The sequence below is a fragment of the Sprattus sprattus genome, assembly GCF_963457725.1.
Source record: "Sprattus sprattus genome assembly, chromosome: 18".
Lineage (NCBI taxonomy): Eukaryota > Metazoa > Chordata > Actinopteri > Clupeiformes > Clupeidae > Sprattus > Sprattus sprattus.
This window is the reverse complement of record NC_137916.1, coordinates 18,794,431-18,818,204: the sequence shown is the minus strand read 5'-3', so window position 1 is coordinate 18,818,204 and position 23,774 is coordinate 18,794,431. Positions and strand designations below refer to the sequence as shown.

The following is a 23,774-nucleotide window of genomic DNA, read 5'->3' as shown; positions in this document are numbered from 1 at the left end:
TGACCTTGGTATTTAAAAAATCCTCCTTACAGCCTTGATTGACCAAACTGTGGTACCAGGGACCAAAAAGGATGTCAGAACTGAATGACAATTGAAGGACAGATGTAGTGAGCCAACGCCGAAGATCCAAGATGAACAACTGCTTTTTTGAAAGGAAGCAAAAAAACAGAATGTTGCAGTATTTGCCATGAGTTTGATGAAGAAACAATGGGGCCATTGAACTGTGCTTTGTATTGGGGACAATGAACTGTGCTTTGTATAATAGTTACTGCCTTCATTTTCCTACTTTGACACCAAGAAAAGCTTTTTGAAAAGTAGAAAATATAAATTAAGTTGTCATTAGTAGAAATGTGTGATTTATAAATAATTTACTACAGTCTTGATTAATTAATTATCACAAGCCAGTGAAGTGAAGTGAAGTGAAGTGAAGCAATTCCTGCCATACAGGCGCATGACGTTTCTGCTTGGAAGTCAGAAGACTTGAATCATGTTGACTCATCGTCTGTGGTATGAGTTATTCACGCTGGTTATCTATGCCAGAAGTGACGATATCAAGGTAGAAAAGTGAATGCTCAACCAAGAGGACTTGGAGTAGCCCCACAAAGAAAGATCCTGGGTTCAACACCCAGGGAGCATACATACTGATGGAAATATACTTTGGATAAAATGATCTGCTGAATGAATATATGTATATGAAGGAGCCCAATACTTTGAAGAGGTCACATCAAGCACAAACTAGCCAGGAGTTAGCAACCAGGATCACTTCTTCCAGGAGTGTCAGCCATTAACTTCTGTCCTGTTTTTTTTTTGTTTTGATTGTGTACAGGAGAAAAAGAAACACTTTCACTGTGAACTCTGTAAACATCACGATCAGTCAGCAATGTCATTTATGTATTAACAGCACTGTTAACCCTGAACAGGAAATGAGTAGCCAGACAACAGTTTCTCTGTGTAATAAGGGGAGGGGTTGAGTGGCATTTGCCATTGTCAGTCTGCCACAGCATCCACTAATCACAAGATTGATCACATGATGTCCTGTTTTCTCTGGTTTCTTCCTGCCAGACAGTATATGTTTTTACTGATCATTAACCAATCCTTCCCTCAGCTATGGGTCATTTCCCTTCTCTGAGAAGATTTAAGGGAGGAAAAGAGAAGAGACATTTTGATTTAGGAGAAGATAAATTGAATCGCTCCTTTACCTCTAAATCCTAAATCGGGGGGGGGGGGGGGGGGGGTTAGTAGACATCAATTTGATAAACAGATAAGGAGATACATTTAGGAAGGTAATTACCAGTAGGCAATATGGCCACTTTATCAGTATCAATATAGGCATGAGCAATAGGATATAGAAGGAGAGGGATAGAGAGAGGCTGCCTGACCAGGTGTATGGGAATTTGATTTGCATTTAGTTTTGTTATGTTATGTTTAGTTATGGTTGGCTGACATGGTGCATGAGGATTTTAGTTTGGATGGCAGGATACACAACAGTGCCCAACTGGCCGGTGACAGCCACAACATGTGCCGTATGCTGTACCCGGGATCCGTAAAGGCCCTCCTTCACGGTACAACATGCGCTGTCTGTAGGTCAGTTTTATTGATTTGGGGGATTTTGTATGTGTTTAGATGCTATGAGGTTTGTTTAGTTATGTTGGCTTGCTTGGTGTATGGGGAGTTTTAGTCATACAAGCATTCTAAGGGTGGCATGATACACAACAGAGCCCAACTGGGCACTCACAGACAGGAGACCCCCCCCCCCCCCCCCCCCCCCCATGGGATTCAGTATGATAACATACACGTATCTATCCGTTATCATTTGACCGCTACCATTGTTATTTTATCACACTGAACTGAACAAAACCTGTGTATAGAAATCCTAGCTAAGCCTAACCTTGGATCCACTGTGGATTCAAGTGAAGTATTATTTCTGACCTTCACCCTGACATTTGGTCCACGTATCAAATATGTAACTAGCTTAAGTCTATGATCAGGTTATGATTAGAGTTCCAAAAATTATCTCAATCTCTCACTCACTCGACGTGGCTGCTTTGTTCTACCTTCATGAAAAGGAATTTGCTTTGTTCTTTTACATGTGAAACATATCTGCTCTCTTTCCCTCCCGCCAAGCAGTGCAGAGGGAGCAGCGGTTTCTGGAACACTCTGTTCTAGGAACCGGGTCATTACAATTCATTTCTGACCCAGTATTGAATGCAATCACCTGTGAGCAGTTGTATGATTTTGCCATTTTGTGTGTACAGTTTTGTTGCTTTATCACATGTATTATATGTCATCATTATATGTCACCATCCATAAGCATGAGTGTATTAAAACACGGGTCATATGATACACAGTAATTTCTTTAACAGCCTGTTGCATTGACCACTTCTTATATACGTATGACTGACTCCAAACATAGCCCTCAGAGGCTTTCTACAAAAGTGGAAGTTGTGTCTGTGTTAACCACTACTGGGGGTTGAACTAAATCATTGGGTTTGTAGTCTATATCATGGGGGCCATGGAAATTCATCTTCCTCAAATTCATGTGCTGCTAATTTTAAACTGAATCGCAACAGTTAGCTGATGCACTCATTTCTGTTTTTTCCTGCTTTTTACAGAGCGAAATGGCAAGAGCACAGAGAGAAATGGCAGCTATCGCAGGCTTGAAGCATCTCTATTCCTAGTAGGGCTTTCAGATCTGTGTATGTAGATGTGCTTGGGAATGGGTGGAGGAACTGATACCAGCTATCAGCTTAAAAACATTCCACCATCTCTTCCTGAGAACAGACTAATATCCAGTGATTCAGCAGCTTACTCATTTGCTCGCCCACTCCACCTCCCTCCTCAGTTGTCAGGTTTTCACCAAAAAATATGAGCACATTGTCAGGCAGACTATCTAGTAGGGATGCATCGATACCACCTTTTTCAGAGTGAATATGAGTATTTACATTTGTGTACTTGCTAATAGCGTGTTCTGATACAAGTACTTAATAATTTGCCTGTGCTAATGCTCTATCAATTTCTCCGACCCAACTGTTTCCGATAGGCAAGTCTGTTAGGACAACAAAAACTATCAGACAGTAATAAAATCCAGCTACTAGCTATTTCCAGTAGGCAAATCTGTGAAATGACAGAATACCTCCTGACCGCAGTCTTGAGTTTAACGTAATGTGTCCATGAAGTGTTACCCGACGCTGGTACTGGTGCAACCCTACCAACCCTACTAACCCTAAAATGCGGAGAACCAGACACTCTGTTCATCAAATGTGTTGATTAACATTGATTAAAAACTGGTGGTTGAGGCTTGAAGTTCATTAAGGGATAATGCTGGAACAATGAGACTTTAGAACTGGAGAGGTTACATAATGTCCATGAGGAGACTAAGAATCAGTGTGAAGTGTGTTTTCGTGCAGTTTGGAAACTGTTTATTTTGAGAAAGAACACTTTTGACCTGGTTGCCCAGATACAAAAATCCATGCTTGGATAGTCTCTCTTTTCTCTGGCAAGCATTCAGTGACAGCAAGTACATCCAACAGTTTAGATCACATTCTTTTCTTCATGCTGTGTGACTCTTTGTGTGACCGAGAGTGACCGTGTGTGTGTGTGTGTGTGTGTGTGCATGGGTGACTGTGGGTGAGAGAGTGTGCGATGAAAGTGTGTGCTAGATATGCAACTGTGTGTGTGTGTCAAAAACATGTGTGTGTGTGTGTGTGTGTGTGTGTGTGTGTGTGTGTGTGTGTGTGTGTGTGTGTGTGTGTGTGTGTGTGTGTGTGTGTGTGCATCTCATCCCTCAGCATAGTCTTAACGAGGCACACATTTGTGGAATTTGTAGTTGGTTTGAATTTGCCAGTTCTTCAGAACAATTTATTTTGAAGGGTAGTAGCATTAGAGGAAAGAGGACAACAACATTTGGTTGCATTCCTGTAATTCAGTGTGACATTTGAAAGCAATAATACAGAAGTCATTTCCATAGCTCAACTGAAAGAGCAAAGAGTATCAGCAACACCAAATTAATGGGCTTTGTTCCCATGGAGCACGCATTGCAAACTACATCTTGCCTATTGCTTACTGTATTCAATTTGAGTAAAAGCGCCAGCTAAAGAAATAGCCTTCATATGAATGAAAAAAGCACTTATGCTAAGACAGGCGATGAAGGAGGTAAAAAAAGACTAACTCTTGTCAACAACAAAAAATGCTGTTAGTTCCAGGTGGTCAGCTCAGGTGGATTTTTTCGAACAGGACATTGTGAGCTTAGCAGACAACGTGTGGGTGTCCTGTGCTGACCTTCGTGTGGGTGAGAGAGAGAAAATAGACTTTACAAATGTTTTTGATGACATAATAGAGCTGCTAGCACAAATGGTGCAAATTCTGATCCCTGCTGTTTAATAATTTGATGAATTATGTGACACTATAGTGTTGTGCCTATACTAAACGTATATTGACTAAAGAACCTGCCACTCTGCCATTGTGCAAATAGGCTGTTAAGGAGTTTTAAGCAGATCTTTGTTACTTTAGAGAGGATCGGTGTCGATTAACTCGGAGAGAAGTTTTTAAAATTAATTTTGACCTATCAACGCAACAGCACTATTGTCAAAGGATTTCGAAGAGCCTTTTCTTCCAGAGAAATTCTCACTAAAGTAGACCGAGCTCTCCCCTACTCTGGGGCAAGGGAGGCGGAGTGCATCAACACGTGTCCATTCTCTATTTTATCTAGCCCTGCATGTAACTCAATACAGAACCGAAATAGAGTGTGAGACCACAGCAGTCCAGTTGACTATACCTTTCTTTGTGCCTGGACCGACTGTTCATTGTGCATTTCCACTGCGCGCTCTGTTTGTGTGCGTGTGTTTTTTTTTAACATTGAATGGAATTTGGAGTTACGACTTATTAAATGTATGTGGGAATTTATTTTCGGGTCTTTTTAAGTTTGCTGCCCTTATGGGTTGTTGGTAAGTAACTGAACCTTTGCCTTCATAAAGCATTAGCGCATTCTAACATTATCAAACTGACAATAATTTACTTTTTGGTTTGGTTACTGTAGCCTACTTATATGTAGAATCTAATAATGTCTTAACGTTCTTTTGAAGACTAGGCTGTGTGTCATAAAACTACTTTAATAGCGTAAAGTACTTGTTAAGTAAGGCAACAGATATTCTAATAGATTGAGATCACCCGTATGTTCGTAGCTAGCGTGGAGAGAATATAAACTGGTTGCCTACTTTCTAAACCGATGTATTGAGAAAGGCCAACAATCTCGGAGTGGAGAGTTGAGTGCACAACCACAGGAGGGCGGAGTAGCATTGCTCTATGTTTGTTCACAACCTAAATGACGTGAAACTCCATTTCGACATTTATTAATAGTTGTCTGTGGTTTGTGTAGATGGGAATCAGTGTTCAGACGGTGTGTTAACGATTCACCCTGAGAGAGTGGTTGTGAAATATGGGGATTTCGTTGAGGTGAACTGTAGCGCATCAGGACCACATGACGGGATGGGCTGGGAGGCTACTGTTGGGAACAAACCCATTGAGGAGGACATCCATCTGATCACCTGGACAGTGGAAGAGCTGACAGATTGGGATGTGGAAGCTGAGTGCTTCATCAATCTACAGGATGGAGAACAGTGCATCAAAACCCTTACTGTTGTCATGTACAGTAAGTACTATGTGATATCATATTCACACAAAATCCTTGCCTTCAGGCATCCTTGCATGTTTTTCACTAAACTGGAACGTGATTTTGTGCAATATAATGACCATTACATATGTATACATGTACACACATATTAAATACATTTGCATCTTTCACTTTCAATAATAACTATGCAATAATAATGTTGATAATAATAATAACACTCTCCACAGAGGATCTAGAACATGCACCTGTACTCTCAGCTAACCACACAGGACCAATGATCGAGGGAACTACATATCTGCTCCAGTGTGCCATATACAACGTCGCACCCGTCTGTAATCTTAACGTGAGGTGGTACAGAGGGGATGTACTGATAGGTCATTCCCCAGCTGACAACAGCACAGAGCGGCCCACCCCAGTAAATGTGACTGCTACCCTCCGGATCACACCAACAAAACATGATGATGGAGCCCAGTTTCGGTGTGAGGCAGAGCTCAATCTGGGACAAGAGGGACCTCAACCTCCACCGCCTAAAATGATATCTCAGAATGTTAGCATCACTGTGCACTGTGAGTCTGTATTTAGTATTCAGAATTGTCAGAAGCAGTCTCTTTACTTTTTCCCTCTTATTCTTCAAATGATTATAATATCTTTTCAGAAACATTCACAATTACATGACAAAAGGTTTGTTTTTAATCGTATTTATTCTGTATGGTTCTGTAGGGTTAACCAAGTCACATGGCAAAGTACAGTAATGGCCAAACTGCATATGCTCCAAAATCCATGTACTATCAAATGCCACATACCTTACTCCTTTCTCCTCTGATACAATATGACACAGCAAATATGTTTTCGTCCTACTCAGATGGTCCAGTAACAACCAACTGTCCACGCACCATTGAAATATCAGAGGGGGAAAATCTGGAAACATTTTGTCCCTCTGAAGGCAACCCACGTCCTACCGTCAGATGGATGCGAGATGGACTGTCCATAGACCCCGGTCTTCCACTCAGCAGAGAGGACAGTGGTGTCTATACTGTCAACGTTACAGGACTTTTGTCATTTGAAGATACGATTGAAGTCTTTGTGATGTGTAAGTGTTCCACTGGCTGTCACACTGTTTCTAAAGGCCTCACTATGTTTTGGAATGAAACATGACACAATTTATGTGCAATGTAGTTTGAGATAGCTGATTTAAGAAGCTAATTATTTGTTCATGTTCACATTTATCTATTTATTCATGTTCTGTATCTAACTAAACATCTTAACACTCAGGCTTACCATTTCTTCCTTCAACTGTCTCATGTTTTGTTTTTAGATGGTCCAGTATTTCACTGTCCAAGCAATTACATCGTTGAGGAATATACAGCTCATAACCTATCATGTAAGGTGGACGGTTACCCCAGACCTGACACACAGTGGCTTAAAGATGGCGAGGAAGTGATTTTGCCAGAGGAACTCTCTAGAGGTTATGGGGGGCAGTATTTCATCCTGGCAAACAGCACCTATGGAAATGCTTCTCACTTACTGGATATCAAAGTCCTCTGTAAGTACAATTTAATTTCCTAATTACATTTTTTGAGCTTTTTAGCCTTTAAGTAAAGTTGGACAGATAGACAGAACATTTGTGAAACTGGGAAATGACATGGGGTCGGACTTAAACACGGGTCTCCTTGGGCACGAAGACATGCATATGGTAGGGGATGCTACTTATTGTGCCACATGTCCCCACTTCATCTTATTTCGTTACATATTTCGTACATCCCCGTCTTTGAAATGACCATACTGTATCATTCATATAAAATGCATCTATAACTTGTTGAGGGCTATCAATGTATGTCTTACGTCCTTAGATCCACCCTCACCCATAGCTGAACTTGAGGACACAGAGGTGGACGTGGTTGGGTCTGATGTGGTGCTGAAATGTGCTGTTTATGGAGACCCTCGGCCGCAGTACAGGTGGAGCTACCCCCGGGTCAGTAATGTGTGGGTGAACACTGAGGATGGGGTGTCTCTGCTGCACATTAATGGAACCACCGGAGAAAACATTGGAACGTATACATGTTTTGCCTTCAACAAGCTTGGAGAGGAGCGCAGATCTGTCAGAGTCACTGTGAAAGGTAAGGGAAAGCCTACTTAAATGACTGCAGAGTTTGGCACTATGCAAGGCTATATCTCCCCATTTGGGGTGTTATTGGCTCCCTCTCAATTTGTGTCCTGTTGGTCTTTAAAACTTTTCACCCTTGACATAATGTTATACATGATATAAAAAAATAAACCGTTACCTTAGAGATTGTAGCCAGTTTCATTTATGTTATGAATTTGCCGTTGTTAGTATAGGCAAGCAAGTTAGTGTCCTGTTGGTCTTTAAAACTTTTCACCCTTGACATAATGTTATACATGATAAAAAAAGAAACCGTTGCCTTAGAGATTGTAGCCAGTTTCATTTATGTTATTAATTTGCCGTATAGGCAAGCAAGATAGTGCACGCTTTGTTATAGGCAACGGGGTGTATTTTAGAACGTGGGGGAGGTCTGTTATCCATTACATTTATCCGGGAGCCAGAGGAGAGGAAGAGAGATTGGGGAGTGCTTTTCCTGAAGGGAAACGTGCCTCTCTGCCCACAATGAATTTAGGGAAAAGCCAGAGAAGTCGACGTCGACCTTATGAAAATCTACCAGGAGTTTAACGTTAATCAAAATGAAACTCTCATGGATAGAATCCATAACTTTTGTTGTTTTGAGTCTGTACGGAGCAACACTGAGTAAGTGATCGAAACATTTCAGATTCCTTTTTTGTCGTTTAAATGAGGGGATTTTAGTTCAGCCAACTTCCTGCTGATCCGTGCTAACGTTACAAGCCTACGCTTAAAGCTGGTACAGAAAGGAAGTTGATGTTAGGAAGGTTTTAGCATCTTACACTGTGGACTGAATGAAACCGTTTTCCGCTGAAACATGGCTTACCTGAGGATGCTTTACAGGGAAATGGTTGATAAACGGTTGAATTTCGTACAATTTTCCTAATCACACTCCTTCATAGCAGGACACTCTGAATTATTGAATGATTGTTTTTGAATGGCACTTCATTCAAAGCCACTGCCTGTGGAACAGATTTGTCTCGTTATCTGGCATACGCTACGGTCCCGCCGTGACACTGCCGATATCTTGTGCCACCAAGTGATTGGCACGTATTGTGTTGGTCATCCGAAAAGACGCATACGCCAAGAACAGCTAACGTTTTTTCTCGGTATAAATGGCTACTTCTTCATAGTTGGCGTTTTCCTCCCCAGAAAGCTGAACGCGTTGGCGTATGTATGTTGTCATAACGTTAATGGGCAGCTTTTCCGGGTGTTCCCTTCACTTGAAAGAATTAGAGGAAGTTTAAATAGCCTGCCTGCCAGGGCAGTCATTCATTGCATCCTGTTTTACCCCATTCCTTCCATGGTCATTCAATATGTCATAGGATGCCTTCTTGAGTTATAGTTAAGTTGATAGCTAATTGTATTCATTGTATTAATACAATTCTTTTTACTCTTTGTCATTTTTATTCAAACCTTTGCAGGAGTACAGGCTTCATGCCCAATACAGTTTTCAATCGCTAACAAACCAGTGAACGAAGCAGTGGTGGAATATAACAACAACGTGTCAATCAGATGCTCTGCCCCAGGACACAAAAGGATTCTCTGGGCAGTTTCAGTGAATCAAAGCATCACAGGAGACACATGGACAGAGAAAGCCCTAACAGACTGGAATGTAATGCCCACTTGCAAAGTTACTTTAGAGAACCGCGACCCTTGCCATAAACTCTTCAATGTTACTCTTTTCAGTAAGTTGTCATTTGTTGAACAATTAATTAAATTATTTGTTGTTTATGTTACCTCCCTTCATAGGCTCAAGAGTAAAATTCAAAATATTTTGTACTATTATCTGAATGGTGATTTAAAACAAAAAAGAAACACTTGGGTCAGTCCATCGTCCATTGTGTAGTATGCCTGTCATGCATTTATCCATGAAACACTTAAGCATAATTTGGTGCAATGCAGTTTGTAGTGAACATTGAATAGGCACTGAGGAGTTTTTGTAGACTGCCAAGGCAACGAGGTAACAGCCAACAGACTTGCCTTTCAGACACAGACAACAACACTGCTGACACTGATTGACATATTTTAGGTAAAAAATGTGTGTGATATTGTGCTGTGAATGCTATTCTTACATTTTTGTGTGACTTCATATTCAGACGGGATAGCCTGGGCAGCTAGTCGAAAGGCATTTGGCAGATCTCCCCTTCACATGATGGTCTATCATCATAAATTCATTTTAGGATGTTATAAAAACAATCTACCTTAACTATACTTTAAAATGGTAAAAACAGACAGACAGTTTGAAAGAAAGAATACCATTGGTATGTTGTGCTTTTTACTTACTGTACAATCGAACAACAGCATGGTGTACCTTTGCTGTGCTGAGTATTACACTGCAGCGTGCAACAAGAACAATTGGAAACAAAGAATGCTTTTTAAGATGTTTTTTTCCATGTTTACTTCTCAGAAACGCCAAAGGATTTATCCATCCGTTTTCAAAACCACTCTGGACCTTTATTTAAGGATAAACAATATACACTCCTGTGTGAGATTCAAAATGTCGCGCCAGTCAAGAACCTCGTTGTCAACTGGTACAAAAAGGAAATAAACAGTTCTCGTTCCGTGAAGAATGAAACATTTCAGGACAACTCCAACAAGGAACCCCAAAATGTTTCCTCCACCCTCCTCATCAAAGCCACCAAGTCTGAAAACGGGGCGCAGTACTGGTGTGAGGCCAGACTGAAGCTGGGAGACCACGACACGAACGCCACATCACAGCCACTCAGAGTGACCGTCTACTGTAAGTTCTGTTCTGATGTGGAAAACTTATTAAAGGTACATTCTGTGATTCTGGCAAAAGGCTATTGATATTTAGGCTCAACAGCCAATCATATTACACCCGTACCCAAATATCATCACTACTGCATTATTTGACATAAGCTAAATTTCATCCATAGGGGATGCTGCAGTCAAATCATTCAACCTTCTGCTACTTGAGGCAGTTCTCACTCACTCACGACTATATTTAAACCTATATAATAATATCAATATTGATACTAGGAAGCCTATAGTCGCATTCACTCTACTGTACATTTACTATTGTGTTAAAAAAACATATTCTTGGCTTAAAACCCCACATTTCATATATGCATGAATATCTTTCAAAATATTGTTATCAGTTATGCAATGAAGGTCATATGTTGCTTATTTATAGTGTACATGTCAATTTCACAAAAGGCTTAAATTTAGCACAAGACTTTAGCTGTTATGAAGTCACAGTCATCCTAATATTCACTATACAGGTCTCAAAACCACAGAACGTAACTCACAGGTACTGCTTCACACCCTACCAGTGTACAGCCACAAACTACTTAAATTTCACTCGGAATAAGATATACGACAAACTTTGGTTTTAGTTTGAATCATTCCAGATAACCCATTTCTGGTCAGGATTGCTTTGAAGCAAATCAGAGGCCAATAGTTCACATCGACAGAGTGGATTCAGAAACAGATTTATATTTGTGTTCCCTTGATATTGAATCCATGATCTTGGTGTTGTTTGCACTATGCTCAACTAGTTGCTCAGTTGAGTCACAGGAGCCGACATGCCATTGGCTTTCTGCTACCCTTACCCACGTCCCGTGTGTCTCTACCTATACCCTTACCCATGTCCCATGTGTCTCTACCTATTCCCTTACCCACGTCCCATGTGTCTCTACCTATACCCTTACCCACGTCCCATGTGTCTCTACCTATACTCTTTAGATGCACCAGTTATTACCCGGCCAAATGGCAGTGACGTGCCCGTGTTCAAAGACTACCAGGAGGTGTTGGTGTGTGAAGCAGAGGGAAACCCCAAGCCAGAAATAATTTGGATCTTCAACAACAAATCCAGCAAAGGTGGCGATCTCACCATTGGCACTGACAAGGCAGGGTTCATCACTTGCAGAGCAAGCAATGAGGTTGCCAACGTTACGAAAACAATGAAGTTGGTGTTCAAAGGTAACAACCTACATTTCTCACATTTCTTAAATGTACTCACCCACTCATCCCTGCTTGAGATGCAATGGCTGCTTACGTCGGTTACTAAGGCTTTCTCTTTCATCATAACATGCTTGCTTGCATGTTTCAGTCCCATGTGTCCTTGCATTGTCCATTAAGTTTTACCCATTTTGGTCTCAAAACTCTGTGTCCTTTATTGTATCCACCAAAGTACCAACACTCCCTCTGTAATTGCCCCTCATTTAGTCTCAGGTTAGATAATGTGATGAGAATTCAGGTTAGTAGGTACTTTTTCCATGCCCTAAAGCATCTGAGGTTTTAGCCTGAAAAGTGAGCCAATGGACTCAATGGAGCCTTGGTACACCCTAAACTGATGGACCTGCACTGGCCATTGACTCTTCAGCAAAAGTCTTCCCTTAATGGTCTCCTCCAACATGTTGTTAAGACAGTGATGCACTGATAGGACACGTGTTAGTTGTAAACCACTTTGGCTTATTGGCGATGCATATCATGCAGCATACTCTAATGTGAGTTGAAGCTGCGTTATTTTCAGTTTGAGAGATCTGTCTCTCACTCTTTCTTTGAGACTAAATAGAGTATTTCAAAGGTCCCTAAAATATCTTGTAGCACATGGTGAACTAAACAGCACTACTGCTCAAAAACTTGTAATGCCTGGCTTTGACCCTTAGTATGGCAGGGCTGCAATGTCGGTGTGATGCATTGAGGCATTGAGCACAGTTGTTCTAGACTGGAATGTAATGTCCTTACTTTTGGATGATAACGTCACATATGGTGGACACCGTTTCCTTGAAAAATGACTGACAGCTTTGTTTTGTTTCTCTTGCAACAGAGGACTACTTGCCCCTGATTGCTGGCTTTGTGGCAGTGATCGTGGTGATCACCTCTGTGATCTTCATTTTTATCTACTCCATCTACTACACAAACACCAAGATGGGCCGCTACAGCCTAAAGGACGCCAAGCCCAACACACAAAATGGCAACGTTGCTCAGAATGGTCTTGACGGCAACCTTCCCATGAAAAAACTCTCGCAACAGAACATCTATGTCTTGAATGGGACTCCGTGACTTGTGATGCACCTTCTGAGGATGTACTTCACTTTATTCAAAGCAAGCTTGGGGCAGATTTGAGTTTTCTGACCAGCTCATTGGAAACTTACAGGAACAGAGAGGGTTACGGGTCCTCAGCCTATCCGATCATCCTCATACTCTTTAAGATCAGCACACACTGACTTTATCCGAATCCGCCCAAAGATTGTTTGGTCTGGCAGAACCTTGCTTGCTGTCTACAGAGAACGACCTGTACTTTTTTCCTTTTAGATACATTTTGCCCCAGGATGTTTCCGACTGAGGTACATGTCAGTTGAAAGAGGCTATAGGACCATCTGTTCCTTTGCAGTGAATGAATACGTTGACATAGTACAGTCCAGTACAACTTTCGTACTATGTGTAAAGAGAGAATATACTTATGTTGGGCATTACAGTATGTTTTTTTTTCTTGGGAGTCAGCTGTGTAGCTCAGGTAACTACTGTTTTTCTGTATGTGGGAGGTACTGTGTGCTAAGGTCACCACTGCATCATCATCACCACCATACAGCATCAAATGGTGTTTGCGTAGATTCCTCTCTTTCTATGGCTGTCCCTTGAGACATGCTTGGCCCTGTGTATGATGTCATACTGTTATGCTATAACATGCACGTATTAGAAATATTATCTTATAATTCAGTATCTTACTACATCTAAAATGAACATAAATATGTATAGATCTGTGAAATGAAGAAGCCCCTAATGTCACTGCTGTTTGAGGACTTCTGTAAGATGCAAAAAGGGGGGTATGGCACTCCTGATGTCTAACTGTGTTTGAGTTTAGACGTAATACAATGTCTACAACTATGACTGGGGTTTCTAACGGTGTTTGCCCTTAGACGTAACACAATGTCTACAACTATGACTGGGGTTTCTCTGGTGAAGATAATGTTAAGAGTCCTGAAAATGACAATGATACCCATAAAATCGGTGAATACACATAAACATGTTTTCAGGAACTCCTATGGAATTTGCAATAGGAGCCTGTGTGGGCTTATAGGAAGGATGCCTTTGGCTTTGCAGAAATGTGCCTATTATGAAGTAAGCTGCTGGCTTTAGCTTACCTGCCTTAATGTTGGGACCTGTTGTACACTGGATAACATCTGTGATCACACTGTAGAAAAATTGACTTTTTTTTCAGTAAGACGGAAGCCAAATCTGCATTATTGAACTATGTACTTTTATTTATAAAGTATTTGACCAAAAAAAATGTATTGCATGACTCTTTTGCTCAGGGGCTCGTCCCCTTCACAACAGTAAACAGCCTACCCTTCCACGGACGTATCCTACTTTAAATTAAACATAGTCAATTATTTCACTTAGGCATAGGTCTATTTTAATATGGAATATTAAAAAAGCCCTTAATTTTTTATTTCAGATTTCACAATATGAATTACATGAATCGTAAATCTCATGTCCTTCCAACTTATTTGTGCAGAATGATGATACTTTCCTGCTTGTTTCTGAGCTGCAAAAAATGCTCAGGAATATGGGAGTGTCACACAGAAATGTGCACTCTGAGATTCTTTGGAATGAAAAGTGCGTTAAAAATAAAATGAATTATTATTATTATTATTAAATGTGCTTTTTGAGCTATAAACTAAATTGTTTGACTGTACTGTGATGAAACGTATCAATGATGGGGTACAACATGACAAAATGTGTTTTTCATAGAATGAGGAATTGTATGTGTTGAAAATGGCTCAACATGCCATTTTTTATGTATTTACTTTGTATTTGCTCAACACGCCATCTTCTGCCCATGCTGAACTTAGCAAGACGTATAGGGACCCGTTTGGGACTTGTCTACTTCATGAAATGGGCATCCCTAATACATATATAGACCTAGTATGTCTATGATCCCGCCCCCTAGAGTGAATCTCATTTTCATGCTGATCGGGACTCATCATTCCCCGGAGCATCACCCTATACCCCCCCATATTTCAAAATAATGCAGAGGGTGGAGGCATGTTCAAAGCTGGGGATAAAGTTTCACACTGATTTTGAAAAGTCTCGGGTCAATCTATCGGGCCTTGATATATGGCAGGACTTTGAACTGAGTCATAACGCATTTCTGCCCTGCTTGTGGACATTTCACTTTCACATTTCTTCTGAGGAAATAGGCCAAGAATAAGTCCCCGCTATGGGACAAAACATTGGGTTGAACACATGGTCTAAACTAGCCTGTAATAAAAGGCGAGATATGACCTATAGACTCAAAAATAGTCAATGTCCGCAGAATTAGGCTATCCAGTAGGAGCCAAGGAACCGACAACGCGATAGTTCTTTCAGTAGCAGCACGTAGGCTACTTTCAAACACGACTTGTCCTCTATAAGCGTGTATCGATCGACTGATGAAGTCATGGTGAAGTTGTCATGTTCTTCCAAGAAATGATCATGGGCTTAGCATTCAATAGTGTTACTCCCAAAATAACAACTCCGCCCTCCTCTTCGGGTTTGGCTGATTGCTGAGCGCATAGACATAGAATAGGCCTACGAAATACGGATAGAATACGGAATATCGAGGGCGGGGATTTTTGCTACTAAACTTCGAGCCAGAGTTTCAAACAGACCTACCAAACGCCACTTTTCGACTGAACAGCTTTGTACTTTCTACTTGAACATGGAAGATTCCATGTAGGTGATCACACTGCGCTTTACGTGAAGAGGGTCCATAACCAGACTAGCAATGCCAACGCGGTGGATATAAACTGGAACTATATAACCTAGAATTTTGGGATTGTATTTTAAAGATATTTTTAAAAGGTCTGGTAGCTGGTCTATAGCTACGTATATATTTAATAGTTGAAGGAACTGCTGGACGAATAACCTGTGTGATGACTCAACTAAAGCTTTACTGCGGATTACTTTACCTGTTGTTGCTTGCACCTTCAGGTAAGAAATCTGGTTTAATACGGTTCTCAGGCTTACTAAGGTATCTTGTCTCAAAGCGGCTGCAAAATAACTAGGCGGTGGTCTGCTCTTGTGTTAACAACATTCGTGTTCAACTCCCTGTTGTAGCTCATATGTCCTACAATTGTATCTGATTCTGTGTCTGAAATCAGCTAATGTTAAGAAAGCTGCTACAGTTACATTGATTGTCCTCACACACATTTCCTCTCGTTTTAAAAAGAAGTCATAGCGTAGTCGTCAGTGGATCTATACTTTCGAGTAAGGTATCGGGAGTTTCTAAAAATGGCTCAAGCACATTCTATTTGCATCAGCGATTGGGTGAAGATATGATAACGAATAGCCTACTCCTCACTGGCTGCGCTGGCTAGGGTTAATAGTAGACTACAGTCCCGCTCAGCAGTATTGGCACCCCTAGTGAATATGAGCAAACAGGGTATGAAAAAATATGTCTGTGCTGTTTATCCTCTTGGTGTTTCACTCAAAATATTCACAAAAATCTTACCTTTACATTGAAGTTAAATTATTGTAAGAGAAAACAACGGTTGAGATTAAATAAATATTTTTTACAAAATCATGTGTACCACTATTATTGACACCCCTAGAAAAATCTTATAATTGAAATCTAACTGAAGTATATTTCCAGTCATGTTTTACATTTTTAAGTTCACCTGTTTAATTTTTAACCATGACTTCCTGTTCCACTGATGTACAAATATGAGATGACACAGGCCAAGTTCCATTAGTCATTCATCACAATGGGAAAGACCCAAGAACACAGTGACGATGTGCAATAAAAAGTTGTTGAGCTGCACAAATAACAAAGAAGTAACAAAGAAGTTTAAAGCGTCAGGTGATGTTAAGAATCAGCCTGAAAGACGACGTGTGTGTACATTGACCCCACGCACCGTGAGGAGGATGGTTCAACTGGCAAAATAATCTCCAAGGATCACAGCTGGAGAATTGCAGACATTAGTTGAGTCTTGGGGTTAGAAAGTCTCCAAAACTACCATCAGACGCCACCTACATCACCACAGGTTGTTTTGAAGGGTTGCCAGAAAAAAGCCTCAACTAGAGTGCCTACAGTTTGCCAAATGGAAGTCAGACTTTCAATGGGACTAAGTTAAATGGTCAGATGAGACCAAAATAAAGCTTTTTGGCAAAAACAACACAGGTGGGTTTGGCGTAGACAGAAAGATAGCCATACAGAAAAGCACCCCATAACTGTGAAGTATGGTGGCCGATCTTTGATGTTGTGGGGCTTTTTTTCTTCCAAAGGCCCTGGACATCTTGTTAGGATACATTGTATCATGGACTCGATCAAATACCAGCAGATATTAAATGAAAACCTAACAGCCCCCTCTAGTTAGCTTAAAATGGGCCATGGTTGGACCTTCCAGCAGGACAATGATCCGAAGCATACCTCAAAATCAACACAAAAATGGTTCACCGGTCGCAGAATAAAGGTTTTGCCATGGCCATCACAGTCCCCCGACCTAAACCCCAAAGAAAATCTGTCGGATGAGCTGAATCCGAGTCTACAAGCGTTGACCTCAGAATCTGAAGGATCTGGAGAGATACTGTATGTAAGAATGGTGTCAGATCCCGTGCCATGTGTTCACCAACCTTATCAGGCATTATAGGAGAAGACTCAGAGCTGTTATCTTGGCAAAGGGAGCCTGCACAAAACATTTAAATAAGGGGTGCCAATACCTGTGCAACATGTTTTGAAGAATAATATTTATTTAATGTAAAAAAAAAAAAAACTTTTCTCTCAATTATTTTACCTCAATGAAAAGGTAAGATTTTTATGAATATTTTGAGTGGAAGACCAAGAGGATAAACAGCAAAGACATATTTTTTCATAGCCTGTTTATTCACTAGGGGTGCCAATACTGCTGAGCGGGACTGTATAATGCCTTGGATAAGTTGAGTGAATTAGCCCTGTTTTCTCTGGAAAACCCCATCCCCCTACTTTGGGTTCTAATTCGTTTTTAGGGGAACATAAAGCTGTCTAGATTGGAGCTTCTATAGGCTACATATGAAAGTGTCCTGATGAGTTAGAGTTTAAGGGATTGTAAAGGCTTGTGGCCTTTGGGTGTAATTACAAAAGTTTTTCATTGACTGAATGCATGAACATTTAAAAAAAAAAGATTACTTTAAAAGTAATAAGAATAATGATTACTTCAAAAGAATAAGTTCTTAGTCATTTGTTTCTGAATTTATTTGGTATGCAGTTATTTTAACAATATTGTCAAAGAAAAAGGCTGTGTGTTTTTTCAAATAAGTAGAGAATTTTTCTCATTTAACAGGAACAATAAAATGCGCTAGTGTAGTGTGCTGTATTGTTTATTGTATGCAAGTACAGGTGTTATACATATGTATTGTTAATATTCCCAAAAGGCTAATTTTGCTTCCATCAAGTGCAAGGTATAGGATTAAGAATATGCTATGGAGACTCCTTTTATAATTTTGGTGCATTGCAACTGCACCTACACCTGCTCAGACAGAGTAACTTGTGTTTTAGGTTTTTTTGCTGCCTGTCCTGTTGAGATCAGTCCCCCCTCTCTGGTGGTGAGGTATGGAGATTCTGCTTCTGCCACCTGTCGTGCACTCGAACCCATCAGTGGTATGGGCTGGGAGTCTACTCTGGGGGCTGTGGGTTTGGAGGAGGGTGTTACTGAGCTCAACTGGACTGTGAAGGAGCTCAGAGAGTGGACAATGAGGCCACAATGCTTCATCAACCCTGAGGATGGTGAACAGTGCCTGAAAGAACTTGCTGTTGTGGTATACAGTGAGTTACCTTATCATTCTCCAAAATATTTTTCCTTATGATGTATAACTAATGTGATACTTTTTTATGTTAAATGTTTAAATCTCAGGGGTGAATTGTCAGTATTCCTTTTACAGAAATGCCAGACAGTGTGACCCTGACGATAGGTGATCCTGGGCCAAAGGATGTTGGCACAATATACAACCTTACCTGCCGCATTGAAAACTTCAACCCTGTCCAGAACCTGACTGTGAGGTGGTTGAAAAGAGAGGTGCTTTGGGAACTGGTTCAGGAAGTTGTTAGGGAAGAAGATAACAGCATGGGTCCTCAGAACAAGACTTATGAATGGCAACTCATCTTTAAACCATCTGACAATGGAGCAGAGTACTATTGTGAAGCTGGGCTGGGTTTGACGCCTGATCCTCATATTCCATCACAACCAGTCCTGGTCACTGTACACTGTAAGAAACACTAGCTATGGACCTAAGTTACATTACAACCAAGCATTTTTACAGTACAGTGTAGCAGACATTTTATAAAATATGACTAAAATATTAATTATTTATTTCTACACTTTACACTTGCACCTCTGTGTCTCCTGATGAAAATGGAATATCAAAATTTCTGTTAACTTATTCTGACTGAAGGTCCCAAAGAGTCTATCAGCACCAGTTTCTGAGCTAAAGGGGTCTACATTTAAGCATCTTTGAGAACTGTGAAAAGCGATATATAAATGTGATGTATTATTAGTATTATTATTAAATTAGCACTCACTGCCAAGTAACTCATTCTAAAAAATGCTAAAAGAGCAATGACATAATACTAACGAGTAAAATAAATCCTCAGTGTTCCACCATTATCAGTTATTTTTGGGATAGTATCGAGTATGTTATATATTTACTTTACAAAATCATAAAAGAACCAAGATATGTTATCAGAGATTAAGGAAAAAGGCTAAATTGAAATACTTGCTTCTCCAAAAACAATTCTACAGTTCACATGATCTGGTTGATCATTTGAAAACAACTTACAGTGAGGGACTCACTTTTGCCTGCCATTGTCAAAGTTTAATTTTACACTTGTTCATGTAAAACCTTCATGTAGGTTCAGTGTCCTCAACACGGCGACCCATGTAAGACCACTCTCCAATATTTTTAATTTGGGCTGCAGTTCCCATTTTAAATTCTTGCTGTCAGTGTTACATATTGGTCCTTATCTCCCTCTGGAACGAAATACTGTTTTCTGATTGGCTAATGGGGTGTACATTAAGTTCGTATAACCGGACACCTTGGACGTAGTCCCAGTAGAAACGTTAAATCGCCGTTCCATATCAATGCTCATGAATGGTTACCATTGACAACCAACGTAACGGTTTTTTTTTCTTCAAAAAACGCACTACTTTCTCTAACGGGAGCACTAGGCTTCAAATCAAGAATTCATCAGGTTATTATGCATATTAAATTTCCTAAAGATAAAGGAAATTCTAAATAATAATAATAATATTAATAAAAACATTTTTGGATGTTGTAAACGGGAGATAAGCGGGATAACGGCCTCCGAGCTGTCCAGTTCTACGAAGTTAATGGACTTCTGCGGACCAACACCACTCCGCTCCGCGTCGTGGTGTTCTTTGCCCCGCAGCGTCCATTAACTTCGTAGAACTGGACAGCTCGTCGGCCGTTATCCCTTACTTTAAGTTCAACACCATCTGAGTTAATTTCATACTGCACATGTTCTACTGTGTGCTGTTGGTCCAAATGTCTTTTTTCAAATTAGAGAATAGTGGGGAGAACTGTTGCCTGATGTGACTCAGGTAAAATAAGTGATGGCATTGACTCCCTTCTGCACTCCTCCTCAGATCCACCCTCCCATTCGGAAGATGAGGTCTTACTGTTGGAGCGTGACACCACATTGAACTGCACAGCCGATGCCAACCCCCCTCCCAGTTATACCTGGAAGACCTCAGGAACACAAGAGGCAATGGACAAGACACCGGTCCTCACCATTAATGAAGCTGGGAACTACACATGCACAGCCTCCAACCGCCTTGGCAGTGGGACCAAACATTTCATAGTAGAGTCCAGATCTTCAGGTGAGAATATGAGCAGTTCAGATGGATATTATCTGAATGCCTCTTGATCTGGCCACTCTTTACTTTCTTTTTTTCTCAATTTTTTTTTATTTCCATATTAAACACATAAGGAAACATGTAATAGATACAGATACATGACTAAGTGATATTAAAGTGAAGCGTTTGTTTCAAAATGTAGTATCAACAATGTTGGCAGTGCTAGAGCTAGATCAAAGGTGTCAATTTTCACACTTGGCCACATCAGCATTATGGTTGCCCTTAAAGGGCCGGTTGTAACTCTATAGCTTCAAAAGCAGCACTAAGGTCTGGAACAGGGGTGTCAAACTGAAATACACAGAGGGCCAAAATTAAAAACTGGAGAGTGCTTCATAACACGCACTGCATAGCACTCACTGCATAGTGTCATCTGAGAAGGTGTAAACAAAGCCAGCTGAGGAATCTCTATCTATCTATCTCTCTCTCCCTCTCTCTTTCTCTCTCTTCAGCAACATTTTTTGTTGTGAGACACAGGTGAAAGGTCTGTGAAAGCATTCTATATATAAGAGAAATAATATACATGCTTGATCAATTGTGCAAGAACATATTTTACATAAATATGCTATTTCAGTGCAGGTTTAAGACCTCAGTGTGTGGACCAGAAGACATATAGGACAGGATAGGTAGGCCTAAGTGCTGATAACCAAATATGAGATGAAAGAACCATGCTAGAAAGTACGGGGACAAAGAGGTGCCAGGCCAGCTCTGAAAGACATAGGATATTATCAGGCAGGCCAAATAAAATTACGCCGTGGTGGCACATTCAAATCAATTTTTTCACATTTTGCAACATTCAGAGGAGCCAGCGGTCTGGATGTAATCGCTTGGCGGGCTGGATCTGGCCCGGGGGCCTTGAGTAATAATGTCAGGGTATGACTCATTGATGTTTATCTAATCAAATAGTAGTTCAGTAACAAAAATTAAGGCTTAGAATTTGTCTATATTTTTGTCATTTGAACAAAATGAAAAACAAAACCAAAAACACCAAAAAAGGACAGATATCCCTGCATTTCTATTGATAAGCATACAAAGTTACTTTCTCCCCTGTATTCAGCAGAAACTTGCAATGTACTTGCTATGGGTCCAAAGGACTGTCTCATCGGCATACAGTGCATGTTACTCTCCACACCACTTGTACTTAGGTAGTTAAGACACAGCCCTGTGGCAAACTTTTGCTTACAGAACCTCAAACTCATCCACTGTAATTGACGTTATGACTTTTTTGCACAATCATCACAATTCTGCTCCCCTTCTCTCCATTAGGCACCACAGGGACCACTGCTGGAATTATAATGGGTGTTCTGATTATAGTTGTTGCTATGGTGGCCATTGTTGTGGCTTTTAAGCAGAACAGACACTCTGCTGGACCTTCAGAGCCAGTGAGGCTTGACTAAGCAAGATGAGCATTAGTCTGCTTAACTGCTGCTGACCGTGTCTCACGCAAATCATGGTTAATTCCACTCATTCTGTCACAGGTACATTCTGGGCCATCATCGGAGCTGGTGTTGGTGTGATATTCATTCTAGTCCTCAGCTACGGAATCTTGAAGTGGAAAGCCGGTGCCAATTCCATTATATAAGACCCCCCCCCCACACACACACACACACACACACGTGCACACACGTGCACACATACACGCGCATACACATGGAATGTATGAGATGCATTATAGATTTTTGCCTTTAAATGTTATGCAGAGGTTACATGCATGGCTTTGGATCTGTGTGGAAGTCCCTCTGTGTCCTTGGAGGGCCTGCATGCGTGGGGCTTTGGTATGGGGACAGCAGGGGCAAGGGTGAGGTGCTTAGTTAGGCATACGGGTTACCAAGCTATGGAATGCCACAGTGCACTAGGACTACAGGATTCTTTTTAAATGCTATTACTGCACTGAGTTATCGTTTGCACATACTGTATGTCATGCTTGCATTTGTCTTTGCAACCCCTTGTTGTTGTGGTTGGTTTCTGAGTATGTCCTCCAAAATAGTGGTACTGATAATACACCCTGTGCCTTGTAATGTTCTACATATATCCGTTCTTAAGTTAATACTAATGAGTTTAAACTGAAACATTAGGTAGCATTACTGTTTGTTGTACCTATCATTTAACCTAAACTAACTAGTCTAACCCCCTTTTGGGCCCTATAATTCATATGTGTTTAAGAGCCATCTTCATTGTTTATATTTGCATCATATTCCATTTGAAAACCCTCAGATATAGTATGTTGAGTATCTTAACCACTGTGCCATAACCTGCCAGTTTATCTGATTCGTTGGCATATACCCTCAAGACCTCTTGTCAGACAATTGAAAGATTTGGTAGGCAGATGGTAAATCATATTTTGCTGTTATTTGTGTCACTGACTAATGGGGTTTTCAAGGAATGTACAGTATTTTCAGGCCTAGATATGTACAGTGAAACTGTATTTTTTTAAAAGTAATTAGTAACTAGATTCAGCAGAAATGTATCTATTTTTTTGTACTCAGGGAAGTGAACTGTATAAAGCCATACCCTCTGGGACACTGTTCATGGTTCACTGTATTCATGGATGACTGGTCAATACATTTATCAGTAAAAAGTACTGTAAAATATGTGATGATGTGACTTTAAATGCTTTCCATCATTCTGACTTCAACCACTTGGCATTCGCACCAGGCCATTACGTCATTTAGGTGCATTTTTTAAGTAATTTCAGCATCAAATGCTCTTATGATTTGTGTTGTTGAGTCTGCCTTAACTCTTGATTGCTCTACATTTAAGGGGTTTTCAGCCTATGCTGTTTTGATAATGAATTTCATATTAAAAATCATACAGTATTCTTTCCTGAATCTGTCTTTCCTTTTGTCACATGATGACATTTCTCAAAATAGGTCATAGATTTACCAATAGATTGAATGTATTCACTCCTTTGAGTGCCCTGGGTTTTCTATGGCAATTCATGTTACTCTTGATCTGAATATCACTTACATTGTGAAATTGGAGACGGGTGTGTAGACAGACTGAGCTGTTTTCTCTGGAATATCAGTGCACACCACAGCACCACACGCACTATGTGAATGCTTTCGTTAGTCTGGCCACAAGTGGGCTAATCTCTATATGAGTGGCGATGGACCTTTCCCTTTCTCTTTAGGAGGTAATAAAGCTCTAATAGGCA

General features: G+C 40.6%; 1 protein-coding gene across 2 annotated transcripts; it reads left to right on the top strand.

The window, feature by feature from the left end:
• The first annotated feature begins 4,749 nt into the window (after nt 1-4,749).
• LOC308379919 (immunoglobulin superfamily member 10-like) lies at nt 4,750-23,429 on the top strand. Of its 2 annotated transcripts, XM_080857189.1 has the most exons (13): nt 4,750-4,943; nt 5,375-5,647; nt 5,857-6,195; nt 6,492-6,719; nt 6,945-7,172; nt 7,480-7,746; nt 9,188-9,451; nt 10,174-10,506; nt 11,472-11,708; nt 18,250-18,516; nt 18,633-18,956; nt 20,354-20,587; nt 22,099-23,429. In XM_080857189.1, exons 1-13 carry the CDS (start codon nt 4,886-4,888, stop codon nt 22,200-22,202), a joined length of 3,156 nt encoding a protein of 1,051 aa, XP_080713315.1. In that variant the 5' UTR covers nt 4,750-4,885; the 3' UTR covers nt 22,203-23,429. The 2 variants fall into 2 exon arrangements, with proteins under 2 accessions (XP_080713315.1, XP_080713316.1); XM_080857190.1 differs by lacking the exons at nt 18,250-18,516; nt 18,633-18,956; nt 20,354-20,587; nt 22,099-23,429 and adding an exon at nt 12,559-14,306.
• Nucleotides 23,430-23,774: the final 345 nt, after the last annotated feature.